Genomic DNA, 21,417 nt, shown 5'->3' on the forward strand with positions numbered 1-21,417 from the left:
ATACCCATTCTTGACTCCGCACTAGTCATCAAAACATGAATAATGTTTCATACGTGTACCACATAACACAGGTTAAGAGGCGTACACACAAATACAATCCGAAGTCACTGGCTTTCTCGCACGAATGATAGGACAGGTGAAAAGAATATTATTTAGTATAAAAAATGTCAGCCAGATTTTTAAAAAATGAATAAATAAATAAAATTCTGATATGAAAAAAAAGTTACGTCTATCCTTTTGCCCCTTCTCCTATAGGTCTCATTCGAAAAATGGGATACGTGAAAAAAAAAACTGAAAAGACCAAATATAAAATATTTCGCGTAGATTCACGTCATCTGCTTAACTCATTCTTTGAAAGGAAAGTTAGGGGTTTTCTTGAAAGGTAGCAGGAAGAGGTTCCAAAAATGTGTTTGGCCCCCAGTAGCGCGAGATCCAGACCAGATGAAAGAATCTATCGTAACGATCCTTGCTTTTTGACAGTTTATGAGAATTCCAACAATAGCTATTTTAGTGTATTTCGGTTGATACTTTCTCGGTTTGACAGAAAAGTTCACGAAAACCACACTTCAATTATTGTTGTAACCCGGTTAAAAGATATTCACCATTAAGATTCTAACCTCGTAACCCGCGATCATTTATTTGGCTCATACTTCCTAATTGGGGAAAAAAATGCTGAAATAACATTACACTTTTCGTTTCGCTTGCTGTTATTAACATTACTTTGCATTTGTAATCTAAGTTAAAACAAGGAGCCAAGATCGATTCGAAAAGGATAGTTATTATTGTGGTCCTTGCTTCGTTACGATGCCAGTGATAGTTAATTCTTGAGAAGTTTAATGGTCATGCAGACACTGTATTATTATTATTATTATTATTATTATTATTATTGGAATTTTCCCTCTCTTGGGTCGCCTAAAATACATATTCACACAGTCTTAGTAAAATTTCTGTATGTCATGAGCACCACATAAAACTTTCGTTTCACAGTCATGTGTGAATTTGTTATACAATACTTAACGAGCAGTCAGGGCTTTCTCTGTTATTTTCTATTTTATCCTGTAAAAACTAAAAGGAAACTGTCGTTATGCTATTTTATCCATTTGTCTTTATGTCGACAGCTGTTTCAACCATTAAGTTCACAAAGAACTGTTGCTCCACATTCATAATTTTAGTGTTGAATTGTAGGTGACCCTTATGCAGAAAACTTGTACTGTACAACCTTAGACACTTCACTCACATACACAGAATGCTTTTCGGAAGAGTTTATAACTTTGTGCTCACTGCATTTTCTAAAATAAATGCGCTGTATTTAAACAAGAACATTCCGTAATTTAGGAAAAGAGCGTAATAAACGTCATGTAAATTTTGTTTAGGCATTCTTTTTATAATTATTTCGCCTCCTCGTGGAGTGCATTTAATAAGTTTCCAAATGAAGGCATGAGTGATACACCATAAATAGATTAACTGGTTAAATGCTTAACAGTTGCGGCTAATTTGCTGCATTTTGGTCAATGTCTTTATCAGGTATCCACTTATGTAATCACTTCTCTAAATCTATAAAACATTGTTCAAAGTCGTAGTAGATAGAATTAGTCACAGCAATTTAGTATTTAAACAGTTTGCCTTTTTTTTGTAGTTCTACGGATTATGTATGTTAATCTGTTTATGGTGTAATATTCATGCTGTAGTTTGGAAACTTCCATGCAATCCACGAGAGATATAAATTATTAGTTAGACTCGAAAAAATACTATAAAGAGACGGCCGACCTTGCCGTATTATTAATATTATTATTAATTTCATTTGTGTGATGTATTTGGTGACATATCTGTCTGGCCTCAGTATAAGAGGAAGAATGGTTGTTTATATTGCGTTTACGTACAATTACATGGGGTTTTGAGAACATAATTGAATTGTTACGTTAATCTTTGTATTTTATTAGGTAAGCAGTGAATATCTGGGCTTGTTTTTACACGCTTTTATTTAACTTTACTTCTGTGTGTGTCTGTTTTGGTCAAAACTTGTAACTCAATTTTAGACTTGTTCTCTTCGTCCGATGGACTTGAAATTTTGCGTGGTTACTCAATCCTGGTGACAATACAACCTTACATGATCAGTAGGTTAGCAGTGACTTTGAGTGACCTTACAATGACCTCTCCCAGTATCTTAGGTTTTGTATGATTTTTCATACTTTCTTTGAATCGGTTGAATAAATTAATAACTTCGGATTTTTCAAACCTTCTTTGGCTCGACAGGATAGCACGTTCAGTTTCATTAGCTACAATCATAAATCGGTTACATTTTCTGTCAAAACTGAAAATTATAAAATAAAAAATATATATAAAAAATTGAAACACGCTTTTATTAAAATGCACTAAAAAGTAAAAAATAATTTTTTGAGACACACCAGGATTTTGTTACAATTAATCATGTCTACAAAAATAAAAGCGTGGGCGCAAAACATGATAGGAAGTGCTACAAGAAAAGACAATTTTTTATGTCATGGACCATTTTATTCCATGTTTGGCGCCCACGCTTTTGTTTTTGCAGACATGATTAATTGTAAGAAAATCCTTAAGTGTCTCAAAAAATTATTTTTTACTTTTTAGTGCATTTTAATAAAAGCGTGTTTCCATTTTTTTTATTTATTTTTTTTTTTTTGTTAGATGGTTGTGATGTTTTTCCTCCGCCCAGTTAAAAAATTGTTTGACAGGCCTGTCAGATTTTTCCACAAGAAGAAACTATTTGGTTCCTGTTTATTCACTTTGTGATGAACAATATTTATTCGAGAATAGATAACTATTTGTTGAGTGGATAGTGCAAACAGTAATTAAATGAGTGATATCCTCTTATATCCTCTTAGTGATATCCTCTTAGTGATATCCTCTTAGTGATATCCTCCTCAGTTTGTTTCGTCACCTTGGCTAATTTTTGAGCCAAACGACGGTTTATCCGAAAAGCATCGATGTAGAAAAAGTGAATAAACTTTGCGATGTTCATAATTTGTTCACTGAGGTTTAGTATCAGTTTGTAGAAATTTCTAAGAAACCTCTTGATTTTTCTTTGTTCCTTGATGTGCAGTAAAAACATCAGCAGTCTTCTGCATAAATGAAAGTCGCTTTTATGTCTTGGGATTCTTAATTTTAATTCCCACCTGCCACATACCTTCTTTGATCCGTATCACTCCTTTATGGCAAAATGCTATGTAAACATAATCGTAGAAACACTTCATCATCATTGGCATCACTTCCATTTCCGGCCATTCAACTCCAGCTTCTCTTTTCAAGGGGTCATCTAAGTAGGCTGGTTCTGTCAACTCTTATAGTTCCAGTAGGAACCAGCTGATATTATCACACACTAGTTTCCTTTTGGTGGGGTTGTTGTGAAAGATATGCCCAAGTCATCTCGATCTCCCTTTCGTCATTATCCCATTTACATAGGAAACTTCTGCAATTTCCCTAATTTTATCACTTGTGAGTAGCCTGCCAACTGACTGGGGTGTTTTCTTTGAAGCTTGATTCTCAAATTGACAAAATATTTAATCAATAGATTCATTGACATACCATGATTCACGAGCGTATAACTATACAAATCTTACTAAGCTGTTGTCCAATCGTCTACAGTTTCAGTTATTTGATTGCCAAATCTTACTCAGCATGCCAGCACAAGGGAGCCAGACCTGTGTAGGAAGTCATTGTTCCTAAATATTTGAAAGACAACCTCTTCAATATTTTTACCTATTAAGGTTATTTCATCCCTTTGTTTATATTCTGTTCTCATAATTTTTGTATCTCTTTAATATATCTTAAGAATATAATAAATTTCTGACCAGGAGGTGATGATAAGAAGTTTCTTTTTCTCCCTAATAAGGCATATTAGACAACAAATAGGACTTATTAAAAACAAACTACCTGGAGGATTTCTACTTTTGTTTGTAATTTAGTTGTTCATATTCAGTTACCTGCGTTATTGGATTGTAATTACGTGATTATGGTCTTACCGACTCGGAGGCGCCATGTTGATTTGGACAAAGAGATTGCATGAGCCCAAAATGTAGACTAACTTGAACCATAAATTACTTTTCACTCAGAAAACAAAACAGCAGAGCACAAGGAATGTTGTAAATATATTGAAGTAAGTTTATGAAAGTAAAGTACTCTGATTTAGATAACTTGCTTTATAAAATGCGATTCGAATCCACCTTCACCTTTGGGTGGGTGGTAGAAGACTTATCTGACGGACAAAGTATGCCAAGCTAAATAATGTAACAAATGTACGTTTAGAACCAAATGTACACATTTAAAAAAAATGTAGTGTGCCAGATATAAAATATGAATCAGTTGGACAAAATTTACCTAGAGAACAAACTGTACCCAATGTATCTAGAGTACTTTATGTATGAAATGTAAAAATGACCGAAATGACAAACTTACATAGTGCCCCAAATGTACCCAAGGACTGGTAATATGTGCCCTTTGACATAATTTACCAAATGGACCCACTGCGCAAAATTTGCGAAATGTTACAGTGAACAAAATGTTCCAAGTGTACTCTGGTTATGTACTCAAGTGATCCGGTGTGCTAAGTGTACTCACCCTTTTCATTCAAAAATTGTGCCGAACGGACTTAATATACGTACTGGACCTATTTACTCCATAAAAAAATATACCTATTGTACCATATGTACCAAGAAAACAAAGTTTACTCAATGCACCAAATGTAAAAAAAAAAATTTACCAAGTTTACCAGATGTTCCCAGTGGACAAGTTCCTATTTAATGCATCCCATAAAGGAAAAAGACGCCCTTATTCCTACACATACTGTTTCGTAAATATATATATATATATATATATATATATATATATATATATATATATATATATATATATATATATATATATATATATATATATATGTATATGTATATGTATATATATTTGTATGTGTGTGTAATCAGATTCATACTGTATTGTATAATAGAACTGTTTAAGTGAATTGATTGTAATTCTGTTTTCTGACGTATGAATAACGCGGTATATGTACAGTACTGTACATCAAGTACACTCTATCAGTGGATTGTATCCACAAAGAAATACAATGTATTTTTATAGAAAAAAAAATTGTCTTGCTGAAGAACTTTTGAGTTTTGGAAAATCGGAAGATGATTGTGGTTTCAGAGCCATTAAACAATGCATCTCTGCCCAGTTCAGTCATTGTACTATTGTTTACAATGTCTGCTTAAACGACTTGGCTTCCCAGCGGTTGCTTGCCCGTGTCTCTCGGTCCTAGCCATTATTAATAGTAATGCAGACAAGAAGGAAAATTATCACTGGTTTCTTTCTTTGAAAATGTAAAGATGTGATCCCTGTCCTGCTTACCAATGACTTGTCGCTTTGATTCTTGTAACGAGCAGCACCAAATCGTCGCAGTTGACAAATAATGCAGGAATGATGTTGTATGTGACGCCTTTTAATGTTTGTATTTTTACCATTCGTTTGATAAATGTATAGAGAAACTTTAAAGAAATTAAGTAGGTTTGAGGTTCAGACGCACGCAACCGTGGAGTACCGTCTTATCGCATGTCACGGTCCAAGTAAGGTGTAATTTTATCTGTAAGACAACACGTACTGCATTTTGCCTCTTGACAAACTCTTCTGTAGAATTGGTTCCGGTTCCTTGATCATTATACAAATCTGAAAATGTAGGAAAGTATCGATATTCTTTGGGGCTGTTAGATAGTTACATACTATGGTCAAAGGTCCTCATTAAACATTATGTTTCTGTATCCTTAATTCAGCTTGCGGAGTAAGTCGAGTGAATGTACATATGACAGTTTGAACATTATGGAATCCCACTTTCATTATCAGTATTACTGGTCCATTTTTATTTGTGACATTCCCCATCTAATGTTGCACATTAGTTTCCTTTTTGTTATGTTAATAGTAACACGTTCCTTTGCCGTTTCTTTCTAGGTGGTTCACGTTGATGCTAGTTCACAAAAGATTTGATCACTTTATTTAACCCAAATAACCTTTTCCTCAAGTGTTTGATGGGCATCCTTTGTATAGTTCTCTTCCGTTGGTTTTGGTTAATTTTTATGTTATTATTATTATTGATCGACCGTGTGAACTAGAGGGAATTCATTCTTTTCGAGTCGTTGAACTTAATGGTGAGATGTCTTTTGAATTGGGACTAATCCTGGTATTTTTTTTATTTTGTAAATTCTAATTGAATTGAGGAGAATAGGGTGAAAGTGTTTGAACCATTCGCGTGATTATTCCTTTATTAATGCCATCCTGTATATTTTCTTTAAAACTCCAGATTTCCTCTGGATTTCAAAATAGAGATGCCGTCCGTGTACTCTGAAATTTGACGATGCTGTGTTTAGGACTGATTAATTTGTTTGCTTAATTTTGTAGTTGCTGCAAGGTAGTTTCATGATGGCCGAACTCTTCATTAGTTAAAGGTAACTTATTGGCAAACAGGGTTATAACGGCTAAACCCTTAGATAAAAACAACTGAGAATTTGGTGGTGTAATGAGAATGACAAGTATTTTAAAGACCATTTTATTAAATAAAAGTACACGCATCGCATCAATATAACTATAATAAAATTCTTTACAATACTTAATGGCAGGATACTTTCCTATATATAATAATAACCACTCTAATGTACTTTTATTATCAGAAAAAAAAAGATAATAAACAAACAAACAAACATGTATCTATAATCATGATCACTAGACACCCAGATATTTTTATGAAAAAAGCTTAACGTTAGGACAAAGACTTTGAGTGAAAAAATGAGGGGACAGGTGAATTGGCTGTGGTACAGTGGTGGTACATAGGGTCAATAATCAAGGACTCTGAAAAGATGCAGAGCTGCAGGAATTATTCGGGACAATTTTGACCACCCTTCGTTACCGCCCTGTGGAGTTTTATGTAAGGGCCTCTTAATTTGGTCCTCCCGCCTTTGCTCGAATAACCGCCCCCTCCCTGTAGTTCTCCTCTTTAGGGCGTTGTTCATTCTGCACTTTGTGTCAGATCGAACTCGCCTTTATTTTTGAAATCTTTCCGTTTTTTTGGCCGTTACTAATTAGTCTATCTCTAAATTTCTTCAGAGTTTTCATTTATTCCGAAAATACCTTGGATTAAACGTACGTGAGTATTCATTCTAGTTCCGAAGACTAAAGTTCGTTGAAAAGTGGAATTTCTGCCTCCATTTACTAGAAATATTACGCTGGAATAAATGATTTTATTTTGCAGATCACCGGGCTCTTCCGGACCACATTATCTGGTCTTAAAGCCACGTAATTCCTATTTATTAATTCATATTTATTCTTCATTCTCTTTTTGAATATCTCAAAGCCAGTATAAATTAATTTTCTTTGGTATTAAAATCAGCTTCAGTGTTATTAGTGATTGTGATTTGGGGTAATGTACCTAAGCATTATTAATGATCGTATTGATGTCTCATTTACATATTTACTTATATCTTTACAGAGTTAGTGTTCTGTGTTTATTCTTTCACGATATTTACACGGGGGAAACATATCAAAACTTATTCATTTTTTTTTTTTTAAGAAAAACTTGTGATCGTTTTGCTGAAGTTCGTCGTTTGTTTTTACAACGTTTTTGAATAGCCAGACGTCTCGAATTGCGATGATCAAAACAATTTTGGGGTGAGGTGGCATGTTCTGTCATGGTCATCGGTTCTATTTACATTTTGCCTTTTGCCCTCGTAAACACAGTTTTCAATATTCGTTCCGTCATTTGTTATCTTTCCATTAAGATAAAAATCCTTATAGTTGAACTGATAATTTTCAAGAAAGCTTGCGCTCATTCAGTTTCTATTCTGTTTCATTTGAGCAGTTAGAACTAAATTTGTTTTTTTTTATTTCGGCCAATGGAACATCGGCATCTGCATCTTTTCAGTTTGGGTGGTTGTGGCGGGTGGTGGTGTAACTTTATTCCGTGACAGACAGGACAGACAGGTGAATGATATCCTTGTTTGTGGGGAGAGTCACAAGGAAATTCAGTTCATACTAATTGTAATCACAGGTATAATAACAAGAACAGACGTTCATGATTCTAAACTAAAGCATTGGGATTTGTGTGGAGTGAAACGCGTGTCGTGTTTCTTTTTCTGGTGTGTAGGAATTGGTCGGCGGATGATTAAGTACAGATATTGTAAAACTCTGTAACAAATGAAAAGGTGTTGGAAGAAAGTGATTTTACACCATTGTAAATGATACAGAGGAAGTATTTTTCGTGTTTAATGCTTTGTTTTTTTTTAGAAGCCTGTCTCAGAATCCAGCTCACGAACGACTATAAAATATAGGAACATTCAGAGTTGAATGTATGGGGAAAACACTTACAAATGAAGATAACACACTATACGAATATTTTGTCAAAAATCTAAACACCACTCATTTTCTACTTATCTTCCTCTCTCTCTTTCTCTTCTTGTCCTTCCTCCTCTCCTTCGCCTTTGGAGATTTGAATTGGTTTGGGGGTAGTCCTGCACCTCCCTCACCCCAACGGTATCGGGTTCCAAATAACTTTGTAACACTTGAGAAGAGGAAGAAAAAGAGCAAACGCTTTAATCCTGAATCGCTTCAGCAGTTGCCCTTCCCATAGTACTCGTTGTAGAGAAACCTAAATTGGACACGTGACAATGACAAGTAACCAGCGGTATAGTTATAGTAGTGTAGAGAAGCACCACTTAAAATTTTGGTTTATTTCTTTGGCCTTCTAGCAAAGGTGAGGTTGAAAGTTTTATATATATATTTTTTTAATATTTTTTCTTTTTATGCTTAGGAATAAAGTTCATTTTCACACTCAGACTATATAATGTATATGGTTCTTTACGCTGAACTTGCGTATCAGTGGCTGTCACTGTCTTTGACTCTTTTAAAATCAAGATATGCGTCGATATTTTATCGAGGTTGATCGGCGGTGAAATTAGCGAAGTCAGTGACAAATCACTGAAACTCTCATCATCTGTTCCACCTTAGGAGATTCTTTCCTTTTTGACTGAACGACTAGATTTTTTCGCAAATGAAATGTAACTCTTGCACTTGTGTTTTTTGTTTTTTACCTTTAGTCAAACAAATTCATTTTTCAAACACCGTAGCTGATCGCATTCCTCTTGAAAGGAATTAAGATAGTTACAATGGCGACAAGAAAGTGCTATTAATTGCCTTTCAGAGAAAACCTGGTTGGGTTGTCATCGAGATCACTCTTCGCGTTCCTCTCATTCATGAACACTGTAAACGATACGCCATTTCGTCACTTCTTGGAATTTCTGACGCGTCAATTTCATTAAAGCACCTTGAAGCACCCTTAAGTAACGGGTCTGAGTTCTTGTGGTCTTAGATCTAGCACTTGAGACCTAAAGTCCACTATGGAGTTTATCCTTACATCAGAGCTATTTCCCGATGACCCTGACTCGCCCATCTTGGCCCTGATGTCTGTAGATGCCTGAGACCTGATGCTATTCATAGGCGACCTTATATCGTTCAGCTGAGGCCTGATGTCGTTCTGACTTCTGATGTCTGTGGCGGGGATACTTATCTGACTTCTTACGTCCGCCACGTGGCAGTGGAGGTTGCCGACGACGTTGTTTCTGAGGCTCACTGCGGGGTTCGGCATGTCAGGAACTTGCGACCTCGCTTCGGACATCTGCGACCTTATGTCTCCCCTCATGTCAGACATTGGCTGCCTCAGGTCGGTCATCTGAGACCTGATGTCCGTGACTTGAGAACGCATCTCGGAAACCGGTGATTGTAAGTCGGTGACTTGGGACCCGAGGTCAGTGACCTGCGAACGCAGGTTGCTGACTTGCTGCGTGCGTAGGTCAGTGTGCTGGGTCTCCTTGTGTCTCCTCAGGTCGACCTTTCTCTGGAAAGACCTGCCGCAAAGGTCGCACGCGAATGGTTTGAAACCCGTGTGCTTCCTGCTGTGGGTAATGAGGTTGGATGACTGGCTGAAGGCTTTTCCGCACACGGTGCATTTGTGGGGTTTCTCACCTGAAAAAGAAAGAAAAAATTGATAGCGGTTAGGGTGAAATAAAGGTAGGAATTGCATTCATGTTGTGTTTGATAAATTGTGGAGCTAACGAATCTGTAAATAAATAACGTAAAAAGGGTGGATTTGCAAAGGTTGATATTACCTCTCTCTCTCTCTCTCTCTCTCTCTCTCTCTCTCTCTCTCTCTCTCTCTCTCTCTGCTCATATTGTTTGTGCGTGGCGGAGAGCAAGAGCAGAAGACCTTTCCTGATGGTCCTGAGCTCACCACTCGAGATAATGAGGCGGCCGCATTTAACTGTGTTAATTCACTCAGCGGCATTAAAATGATTAGTTTGCCGTGAATACTCTTAAGGATGGAGCCTTTACTTAATAAGACAAGGCGCTCTCACTCACCCACTCGGCCCGGAACATGTTCACAGAATTCAGGGAATGTGAGAGAGAGAGAGAGAGAGAGAGAGAGAGAGAGAGAGAGAGAGAGAGAGAGAGAGACTTGTCCTTCTTGAAAGAGAAGAGTTTTCCCATCACGAGAGAGACAGAGACCTAGTCCTTCATGAAAGGTGAGAGTTTTTACTTCATGAAAGAGGGTTTGTTTTCCATGAAAGTAGTGAGACTTTGCTGTCTTATTAGAGAGAGAGAGAGAGAGAGAGAGAGAGAGAGAGAGAGAGAGAGAGAGAGTTTATTCTTTATGAAAAGATATAAAGATGAGAGTTTGCATGTTTGTATGCCGTGAAAGTGATGAGAATTTTCATCTCATGAAAGGGCTTATTCTTCATGAAAGAGATTTTAATTCATGATTATATATGTATGTATGTGTATATATATATATATATATATATATATATATATATATATATATATATATATATATATATATATATATATATCTATGATTATAATCACTTATGTACGTGATTCATTTATCGCACATTACCACAGGTGAAAAATAAGAGACGGGTGAAGGCCCTGACCGGTTTCGACTTTATTTCCAAGCCATTGACGAAGGACTGATACAGAGTATTAGAAGTTACAAATATATATACTACAGGGCCAGTACTGACGAACATACACAACCGTTAGAGACTACATATCCACCCACAGGCCGGTGTCAAGGTAGAAGTGGCCTTCAAAACTCATTTGGCTAAAAATCACAATATACTCTCAGGGGACAATACTGATAAACATACCGACCAGAGGCGACATCAGATCCACACCTGACAGGTGTCAGGGAGGCGGAGTTTGGAAAACTCATCAGCAATGCTGCCCCCGTACTGTGTTTACAAATATGATAATACTATTTTCATACATCTTTACTCCCTACCTTAAAATTTAAACAATTTACAAATTTCTTTTGATATAAAAAGATCAAGTTTATACATCTCTTGACTGATATATTATTGCTGTATCTTTCTTTTATAAAGCTAGATTCAATGATATTCTTTTCCAGTGGGTTATTAGAATATACAATTCTTTTTGATCCTTCCCAGTTGATAGCATGATTGTTCTCACTAACATGTACAAAAATACCACTGTTTCCCCTGTGCATATCTCACACATTTCTTATGCTGTTCTATTCTCTTTTCCAGTGCTTTACCCGTTTGGCCAATATAAAAGTTGTCACAGGACTTACATGGAATTTTATATACACACCCTTTAGTATTGTCGGGGGGTTTCTTGATAAGTACATGTTTCATTGTTTTATTGTTCTGAAATGCGACATTGACACCAAAATTCTTGAGAAGATGGGGGGATATCTTTCATATTATTATTATAAGGCAGTTACAAGCAAATTTTTTGTGTTGTAAGGTTCTTTTTGGTTTTGATACGTAGTCTTTTTTTACCGCTTCAAATGCACTGTTTAATATACTATCAGGATATTTCAGTTTCTTGCTTGCATTCCTAATCTTATCTATTTCCTCATCAGTATATTCAGGGCTACATACACGTAATGCTCTTGAAAATATAGATGAAAACACTATATATATATATATATATATATATATATATATATATATATATATATATATATATATATATATATATATATAGAGAGAGAGAGAGAGAGAGAGAGAGAGAGAGAGAGAGAGAGAGAGAGAGAGAGAGAGAGAGAGATTATCTTCCTTGATTTTCAGCAGTTTCCTGCTAAAAAAAGTTTTTTCTTACTAAGTTTTAACACGTGGCTTATGAATGTATGCTTGACTGAAGTATTGATATATGATACATATTGATACATAGTAGGCTACCTCTGAAAACGAACACGGTAATTGAATACGCAGATTTATGCATTGCTAATCAGATTATCTATGCAAGCTCTGTGATTTCGACGTAAATATATTCCAAGGTTATTTCATCTGTAACTAGTATGAATAATGGATGTTCGATATTATGCCTGCTCATCCATATGAAAGGATGCCTTTGTGTGGAGGGCGTCATATTTTGTAGTGCCTTTCGTGAGTGATGAAATCCGTCGTTCTATAAAGTTCCGCTGTTGACACATCCCCTTGACATGTCGTCGTTGCCGAACAACCGCCGTAACTACGCTGGAAAGAATCAGCATTTATACCTCGCGGAATGACTCCTCTAACGTCCTGTCCTTTGTTGCGTCGTCAGCAAAGTCCGGTAACTTTTCCTACTGAGAGTCAGTTGTGGAGGTTGCAGCATTGTACTATGCAACCAATCACTCAAAGGAAAGGATATCAGACACTGGAATGCACCTCAGTCTAAAGCACTGGACAGCTTGAAAAAAAGCTTGGATGGTATCGCCAGCCACATGCGTTTAGTTAAATGCAGATAAACTGTCTTTTTTGTGTCTTTCGACTTTTGGGTTGACAGAGGCGTCAAGTTGCCCGTCCCATTCGCCTCTGAATTGGGAAAAAAAAAAAAAAAAGTGATGAGGCCACCCTATCGCTTTATCGTTATTGCTATTGAGTCTCGCCTGACGTCATAAATTTTTTAAATAGAAGTACCCTAGATTGTAGAGTAATTAATACCTCTACATCACACACATAACCCCCTTCTTTTTACTCCCCAGCACCTCCCATTAAAATCCTACACACAGCCCTTGCCTGGAAATCCTCTGCGAAATCCTCCCACAAATCCCGGATAAAGACGCCATCATAGGGGAAAAGGGAAGGATGAAGGATGAAGGAAAAAACGAGAGAAGGTTAATAGCGGTGGAGGGGTTAGGGGAGGAAGAGGAACACACACACAGTGAGAGAGAGAGAGAGAGAGAGAGAGAGAGAGAGAGAGAGAGAGAGAGAGAGAGAGAGGCGAAGGGGAGCGAAGCGAAGTGAGAGGAAGAGATAGTGGAAGATACAGGTTAGAGAGCGTAAAGGCGGACGAGGGAGATGCAGAATAGAAAAGACCGATGATGGGTGGTTATAGTAGTAAGGGTTAGAAGAGAGAATCGAAAAAAATTCTGATTGAAAGATGAATGTTAGAGGCGAGGACAAAGAAAAAGCAAGGAATAGGAAAGGGGAGAGAGGAGGACGGCGATGAAAGAGCAAGGGAGTTTGTGCGAATAAAAGGGGAAATGAAATGGGAAAAATGAGAATGAGAAAGGGGGAACAAGGTGACGAATATTGGAAAAAGTCAAGAAAAACGCGCGCAAAAATTAAGAAACGGAATGAACAGCAGAGAGAGAGAAAGAGAGACGGAAGGAGAAAAGACTGGAACACGAGAAGCAACCAGAATGGAAAAGTTGGGAGGGATAAATGTTGAAGCGAAGAGCGAAGAAGAGTATGAAAATCTGGAAAGAGAGAAAGCTTTGAGCTTTCGAGAGAAACTGCATGCGAAAGAGAAGAAAGGATACAACGGCCTCACTATACACTCCCTCCCGGCTCCCTGCAAAAGAAAAAGTAAAAAAAGGAGAGGGGGAAAAAATCCAAAACTAAGCCCCAACTAGATGTAAAAGTAATTTGCTAATTAGTTCCCGAATTTTGACATGGCTCGACTAACTTTTGGAACAGCCCGAGAAAAAGTCCAGAGGTCTGGAATTAGTAGATGAGGCCATGGGGAAGGGGAGGGGAGGGATCTGAGGAAGGGGGAATTAGGGGGGATAAGAGACGGTAGGAAAGGAGTATCCCCTTCCCCAGGCGAGAGAGAGAGAGAGAGAGAGAGAAAGAGAGAGAGTTAACCAGGACCAGAGTTTGCAGATCATTATCTCTTAAGGCAGACTTTAAGAGTACGTCACTCATATGGGCGCTGTTTAGAGGCGTTCTTTTCTGTTTTCACGCTTTGGCTATCTGTTATATATTGTAGTGTTAATTGGAATTATTAGGTGAAAGGAATCTCGTTATTTATCTCATCTCTCTAACTAGAACTGTGATTGGAAGTCGTGCGAATCTTTCCAGCGTTCTTGCTCTGAGAAGGCGATGTTTTCATAAGCATCTCGTCCAGTCCGCTGGTACGGGTAGTTGTGTGAAGACAAAATCGTATTTATTGACATCATAAGAAACTTATGGAAATCTTGGGGTTTTGTAAATTTTAATACTTTTTGGTTAAACAGGCCCAAGAAATCCTCAGTCAAGGTGTTTTGACCTTTTAGTACACGGGTATCTTATATACATGCATTTGTTAGTGAAAGTATGAGCACATATACGCTTGGGTGTACAGTATGTACATCCTGTGTGCATATCCTTATTAGCACATGAAGTTGCATTCGCGTGTTCAAGGGAACAGGATTCTTCTGTTAGTATGAAAGTTCGTTTATCATTCCTTTTTTTTTCGTTAAATTAACCCTTTCTTAGTTTGCCATGTTGCTTCTTAAAACTATTTGCTATTCATGTAGACAGAACGAAGTACAGGAGTCTGAAAATCTGCAACCAAATTTGTCTAGTTAGTCTCGAGTTTGTAATGTTTTCAGAAGTCATTTGTTTTGTTAGAAAGTTTGAATAATTTTATCAACTGTCATTTTGCTAGACTTTTGTTTTTGAATTTCTGTTTTCCGTGTAGCGTTGAAGCTAAAGACAAGAGACCTGTTTATTACTTATTTCTTCCTCTTAAATAAGATTACTGCATAATCATTGTTGAGTCGTTACTGTTCATGAATAGCTCCCCTTATTATTACTATATGAATGTGTACCTCAGTGAAGTCATCATGTTTTCCAAATTTGTTTTTTATTTTTCCAGCAATCTTTCTTCTTTAGTTTCCTAGCTTGTCCTTTTCTGCAACTCTCCTGTAGAAGCAGTACACCCACCCCCTTTGACATCTCTTCGTTGCTCAGTCTGTGCCAACCTCTCGCCCATCTCCTCTTCTCTCATTTCCTCATAGAAACCTTCACCAGCTGCACCTGCCCCTCGCCTCTTCTATATAGTATCATCATCATCATCATCATCATCATCATCATCGTCGTGATCATCATCATCATCACCGTCATCATCATCACCATCAGAACTCGCATCATCATCACCATTAAGGTCCCCAGGCGCCTAGGAGTTAGCTGGGAAGTGCCGTCAAAGTTGAGGCTCTAGACCTCGCACAAGAAATTTAATGCCCTCCGGTAAAAGTCCACGGGAAGGTTTTAAGCAAATGAAGACGGCAGGACGAAGGGGATTAGGGGGACAGGGAGCTTCGCCCTCCCCTCGAAGCCCCCCCCTCTCCCTTATCCCTCTTTCGCACTTCCACGGCAGAAGTTAATTAATGGTAGATTTTTACCTTGGCGCGTTGAGAACTCTTTGGAGATTTTCAACCAGGGATGTTAGCTGATTTGTTCATCATTGTGAGGGCGTCTCTCGTGGTCTGAGAAATGAGGTGTTAAAAGAATAATGTAAATACGATGTGAGGGGATTGGAAAGCTCTCTGCTGCCTCTTTTCGAGTCTGCTCCTGTCATTGTTTTTCATGTGTTATTGTCCTCGGTGTTGTTACTCTTTTTATTTATTTATAATTAAATAAATAGTACCAAATTTGTTTTTCCCGTCATATTTTCCGTGATATCTGCTTGTAGCATTTTGTATGGATGATGTTTGTATACTTGCGTCATAAAGATTGTGGTCGTCGATGGCATCTTTGATGGGATCTGAGAATTTGGGCAGATGGAGGCGCTCAATACCCGATTCTTTCATTTGGGCTCGGCCTTGTTGATTGGAGCCTCTGTGTTTATCTATGGCTGCTGGTGTATCAAGGGCGTAACACGTACTCGTACAGTAGTATGACGTCGTATGGTGACCATGTAGCTGTTGTCCTCGAATCTCGAGCTGTTCCGAAACCTGTGTAGGCTCTCGTTGCCTCCCGCAGTCTTCAGTTTGGGTTTCTTCACTTGCAAGTACACACAAACGGCATTGTCTTTATTTATTTGCTACCATAAACATATATGTACTATGTTATCATTAGGTGTTTTATATATATATATATATATATATATATATATATATATATATACACACATATATATATATATATATAATATATATAAAGGAAACTAATGCCTATCCAACTAATCGCGCTATTTACTTAATTGTGTTTATGTGCATGCAGGTTAATTCAAGACCCCAAAAAGTTGTTTTTTTTTCAGTACCAATATTACATAAATACAAATACTTAATGGCCGAGAAATTTAATAAAAAGAAAATTATGTAATTTGAACCTGTCATTGATTCATTGAAAAAGGTTGAGGTACAAATTATTTTAAAAGTGAGATTATCGACCACGCAACCCTAAATTCGTAACATATCAAGGCGCTGATGTCACAAGGAAAATAATTTAGTATATCAGTTGATAAGGTTCGTGCTTTGGACAACATATAATGCAATCAAGTTCTTTAACTTGCTATACCGTCGAGATTCTCCATAACAGGAAGTCCCAAAATTTGAATGGTCCTAAAATACGATAGATTTGTTTCTGGCAAATTTTGCAAGAATAACCAAGATGGTAGTGCAGCGGCCATTTTCAAGGACGCCGCCAATTGCTTCCCACGGCAACCTTGGGTTTCGAAGGTTCTCTACTCAGCTCTTATTCAGATCTAGACTTTTTGCATAAAATAAAAAGCCAAGAATTAAGCTATAAACAAAATCTTTGGTCTTCTGCGAAACAAATGATTTGGTAAGTTTAAGATGCTACGTAGTTTTTCTTTTTTTGTCTCAGCCTTATTGTTGAAGACACAACCGTATGGATAATATGTAATTCTCTCTCTCTCTCTCTCTCTCTCTCTCTCTCTCTCTCTCTCTCTCTCTCTCTCTCTCTCTCCCCCCTGCCACCAAAGTTGTTAAATTATAATTGGAAAAGTTCTGGCAATTTTGGGAGATGTTCGCTCCAGTTGATTTTACTGTGAGATTGCTAGGTGGAGAATGGCTTGGCGATTATTTCCTTTTTTGTTTGTTGTTGATGACTTATTTCGCCAAGTATGTGGTGTGCAGCATTCGTTGGTGTATCTTAATTTGGATGTTTTTGCTCCCTTGCCGAAGTGGCTTTGGTGTAATGTTAATTTATTTTGTGGTTGCTTTATTTGTTGTTTTATCCTCACCTTATTGTTTCCTAAAGTTAATTTTTTTTCACTTGGTTTTTCAGTTTTAATTATCATAGTGTACATTCTTATCCATTTGTGCGTTCGTTCTCGTGTGCCTAATTATGTAATATTCAGTTTTGTATGAACGGGATTTTCAGTAATTTTTGATGTTATGGAACCCTTTGGAAATAATTCTTCGAAAGTACTCTAGATTTCAATGCTTAGCTCCAATATTTATGAGGGGATATTATTGAGATATTTGGCGTTACATTAAAGGATTATAGAAAACTTTGTACGAGAGAGAGAGAGAGAGAGAGAGAGAGAGAGAGAGAGAGAGAGAGAGAGAGAGAGAGAGAGAGAGAGAGAAAGAGCATGCAATTAACACATATTCGCTTTAATGAATAAAAAGTGAATAAATTTTAATTTCACACTCCTAAGAAAGACTTCTCTCAAGTTTTATAATACTTTAAGTTTCATTTATAAGTAGTGAAGCTTAAGTTTGATGAATGAAATTGGGTTTTTTCAAGAGACTTCGAGATGATTAAAGTATACGATTTGTTAATGACCGGAAATATTTTAACAGTAATTATTCTCAGTTATTCTGTCCTAGTTTCTTCTCCATTTCAAGGCGAAAACTTGAAGCTAGATTTACTCTCCAGATAAAGGAATTCGTCATTTATTGTGGACCTGTATGTGATGTTTGGCTGTTCTTATAGAGGGGATTATCTGGTTACCCAGGAGTGGACAAGGAATCGCAAGTCCAGAGGTGCATAAGGAACGGGCATGACTAGAACGACCCGTCTGGAGTTCACGATTTTCATTCTTTGTCTATAATGGAACTAAAACCTTGCTGAAAGACTATGACAGAGGGGAAGTTGGAGGAACTCGTGTCTCTGCAGTTCCGGGGTGTAATGATTAAGTAGTACGTGCAAAGCATCATGGTCAATAAATAGGCAATACGGTTATTTGATACGAAAGAAGGCGCATGATATAGATAAAGTCAACTGGAAGCGCCTTGAAGTGAGAAAATGACACCATACACAAGACGGTGCAACTTAGGAAGAAATAACTCCTCTATATGATTAACTTCATAAAACCAGGCATAGCGAAATATGTAATTCGAATTGTGATCTTTCGTTACGTGTTATTGTTTATACTTGTGAATCCTAAAGTGAAACCGTAGGGCGTGGGTTACTCTTTGTATTGTTAGTGATATTAAGTAAGCAGTCGGAGTTCTGTTTTTAAAGATTCAGATGCTCTGTAATTTTTATTTCAGTATTATTGGATTGCCGGGGGTTTTCAGTAAAACATTACTGTTATTCTCGTAAATAAATACTACAAGTCAACAATTAAAATGTACGGTCGGTGTAAGAAAGTGGAGGAAGATAAAGAATGTTTATTGAATACAGAGAGAGCGAGAGAGAGAGAGAGAGAGAGAGAGAGAGAGTACACTTGAAAAATAATCTCGTTGAACTTAAGTTTTTAGGTATATAAATTTTATTTAAATAACTTCTGAGTCTTACTTGAAGCCTAACATATGATTTTATTTTTATGTGTTAGTTTTCCCTGGCGTCGTTTTCATTAAAAATGGTCATTTTCGTCCTCGAAGGACGTCATTACGTCCTGGGACAGATTTGTCGGGCTTCGTTAAAGCTGTAGTTTGATTCGCGGAATGTCATGATTGTGAACACCCTTGAATGAAACTCTCCTTTGATCGGCTCATTAACAGGGTACGATGCTCTCTTTCTGGTTAATATTCAAACGATGTCGCATCATTGACGAACGCAATGAGTCAGATAAGGTTAAAGAAAAAGAAAAGAAGTCAGCTAACGTTATATTTATAAAAGTCGTTTGCGAAACAAAGACTACTTTTGAAATTATGCAGAATGCTGTTTCAACATTTGAATAGACTAACTTGGAGTGTAAGTACATGTGGGTTTATTCAGATGTTTTAATATAACGTAAGTTGAATCTTTAGGATCCTTTAGCTAATCGATATTATTTTCTTAAAAAATCCATCTGTAAGAAGCTTCAAGAGGCGGGTTATAGACTTGTGTTAAGAAAATTCATAATTATTTATTTAATAGTATTAACAAAAAATGACATGTAACTGTGAGGCTTTGGTTCGGCGACCTTTCTTTAATTGACACAAAGTTCATTTTTAGTCTGAAGGATCTTCGTAAATTTGTATATATCATGAAACTTATTGTTCTTATAAGTGAAAATGACCCATGTATAGACATTTCTGTCTCCAGCCTGTATTTTTGTGTGCCACTTGCCACCGTCCTAAGTCTCGTCCTTGGTTTCAAGTGACAAACGTCTTAATTGACAAGCCCATTACTTAGACAAAGGGGCTAGACTCCTTCCGTGCTCTAATCCGCAGGGCATACTTAGTCACCATAGTGTGCCAGTTTACTGTGCTGTAGGTCAATTCATGACATCCGATTTGCCGGTTAATGTTTGTGTCATCATTTCCTGTGTTGAATAAAGTGGATGACACGTATATCTACAGATACGGCACCTTTGCTCTGCTGTTTTTCTCATTTTGAGATATATATCGCTTCTTCAATAAAGTTTACAATTGCAAATTAAATAAAAGAACTCTGATAATTAGTAGTAACATGTTTCTGAAAGGAATATTGAACATAATTTATCTCAAAAGTTTTATAGGAGGTTCTAGTTTTGGAGCAGTCTGTGACACTGAAAGATTGTTTCTTAGGTGGTCGTATGAAGAGCGACAGGCAAAGTAGATAAATTATTCTTTATTTTCGTACAGATGTTGATATGGAGAGCGACAGGCAAATATTCAAATTTTTCTTTATTTTCATTTAGAATTTGGTATGAAGAGCGACAGGCAAAGTACATAAATTAATCTTTATTTTCATTCAGATTTTGGTAGAAGACCACGGGCAAAGTAAATAAATTATTCTTTATTTTCATTCAATTTCTGACAGAGGCCATTTTGTCCCTATGCTAAGTGCCAGTTGGTATGTATTTTCCCTTTTAAAAATTCAACATAGACAAATTCTTCAGTCATATATATATATATATATATATATATATATATATATATATATATATATATATATATATATATATATATATATATATATATATATATATATATATGTGTGTGTATGTGTATGTATATGTATATGTGTGTGTGTGTGTGTGTGTGTTGCATACAATGGTTCTTATTTAGTGATTGTTCAAAGAAAAATATTTATACTTTTGGTATGTAGGATATGTAAATTTATATATGTTAATGTGTCCCTGTGTGTTAGTGCATTAATATTCATATTATATTCAATTGTATGGTTTAACTTTGGATTGAAGGCAGAGTATTTAATTGACATAAACAGGTTCGGGAATGTTTTATGTAAATGTGTTATAGTATGTCATTTCAACAAATTATGTGTCAAAAGCGCTAATGTCTATTGGTGTTGTGACCTCAGTTTCATTGTTAAAGGAATCAGCAATGAAAAGTGTATCGCTATATTCCGCAGATTTAGTGTATCTACATTTCTGATGCTGACTTTTGAAAAATTCCTCCTGTGTTCTGTTTTCGTTGTCTTTGAATATTTCCCACTGAATTGCTGGAATCCGAGTGACTTCGTCTTCGCCGGATGTGGTTTTCTTTTTTTTTTTTAATTGTTGCCAGGCTACGTATTTGTTTATAGTTCATTGCTGCCTGTATTTCACCCTAATTCCTGCTGATACTAGTTTTCTCTTCATAGCAGGACGTTTGAGGGCATCTTGCAGACTTTGAAGAGAGTGCGTGGCCTTTTCTATGTAGTAAGATAAGATTCAAACAAAACTGCATTTTTCTTCGAGACCCGTGCACAGCATTTTCAGTTTTCGGTTTCATCCTTGAAGTTAAAAAAAAAAAAAAAACTACCAATTAAATAATTAACTATTCTCTTTGATAAAAAATATAGCCTGCTATTT

The 21,417-nt window shown here is 36.6% G+C and overlaps 1 protein-coding gene and 1 long non-coding RNA gene across 2 annotated transcripts in view; one reads left to right on the forward strand and one right to left on the reverse strand.

The window, feature by feature from the left end:
• Positions 1-21,417, forward strand: part of LOC136848995 (uncharacterized) — a 360,950-nt gene that overhangs the window by 99,765 nt on the left and 239,768 nt on the right. The gene's annotated exons all lie outside the window — the stretch shown is intronic.
• The window catches only part of LOC136848994 (uncharacterized), a 299,705-nt gene continuing 284,837 nt past the window's right edge, over positions 6,550-21,417 (reverse strand). The window contains exon 5 of the mRNA XM_067121816.1: positions 6,550-10,029. Coding sequence (XP_066977917.1) covers positions 9,344-10,029 — 686 coding nt within the window. The 3' untranslated portion in view covers positions 6,550-9,343. The remainder of the gene's footprint in view (positions 10,030-21,417) is intronic.

Source organism: Macrobrachium rosenbergii, chromosome 20, assembly GCF_040412425.1.
Source record: "Macrobrachium rosenbergii isolate ZJJX-2024 chromosome 20, ASM4041242v1, whole genome shotgun sequence".
NCBI lineage: Eukaryota > Metazoa > Arthropoda > Malacostraca > Decapoda > Palaemonidae > Macrobrachium > Macrobrachium rosenbergii.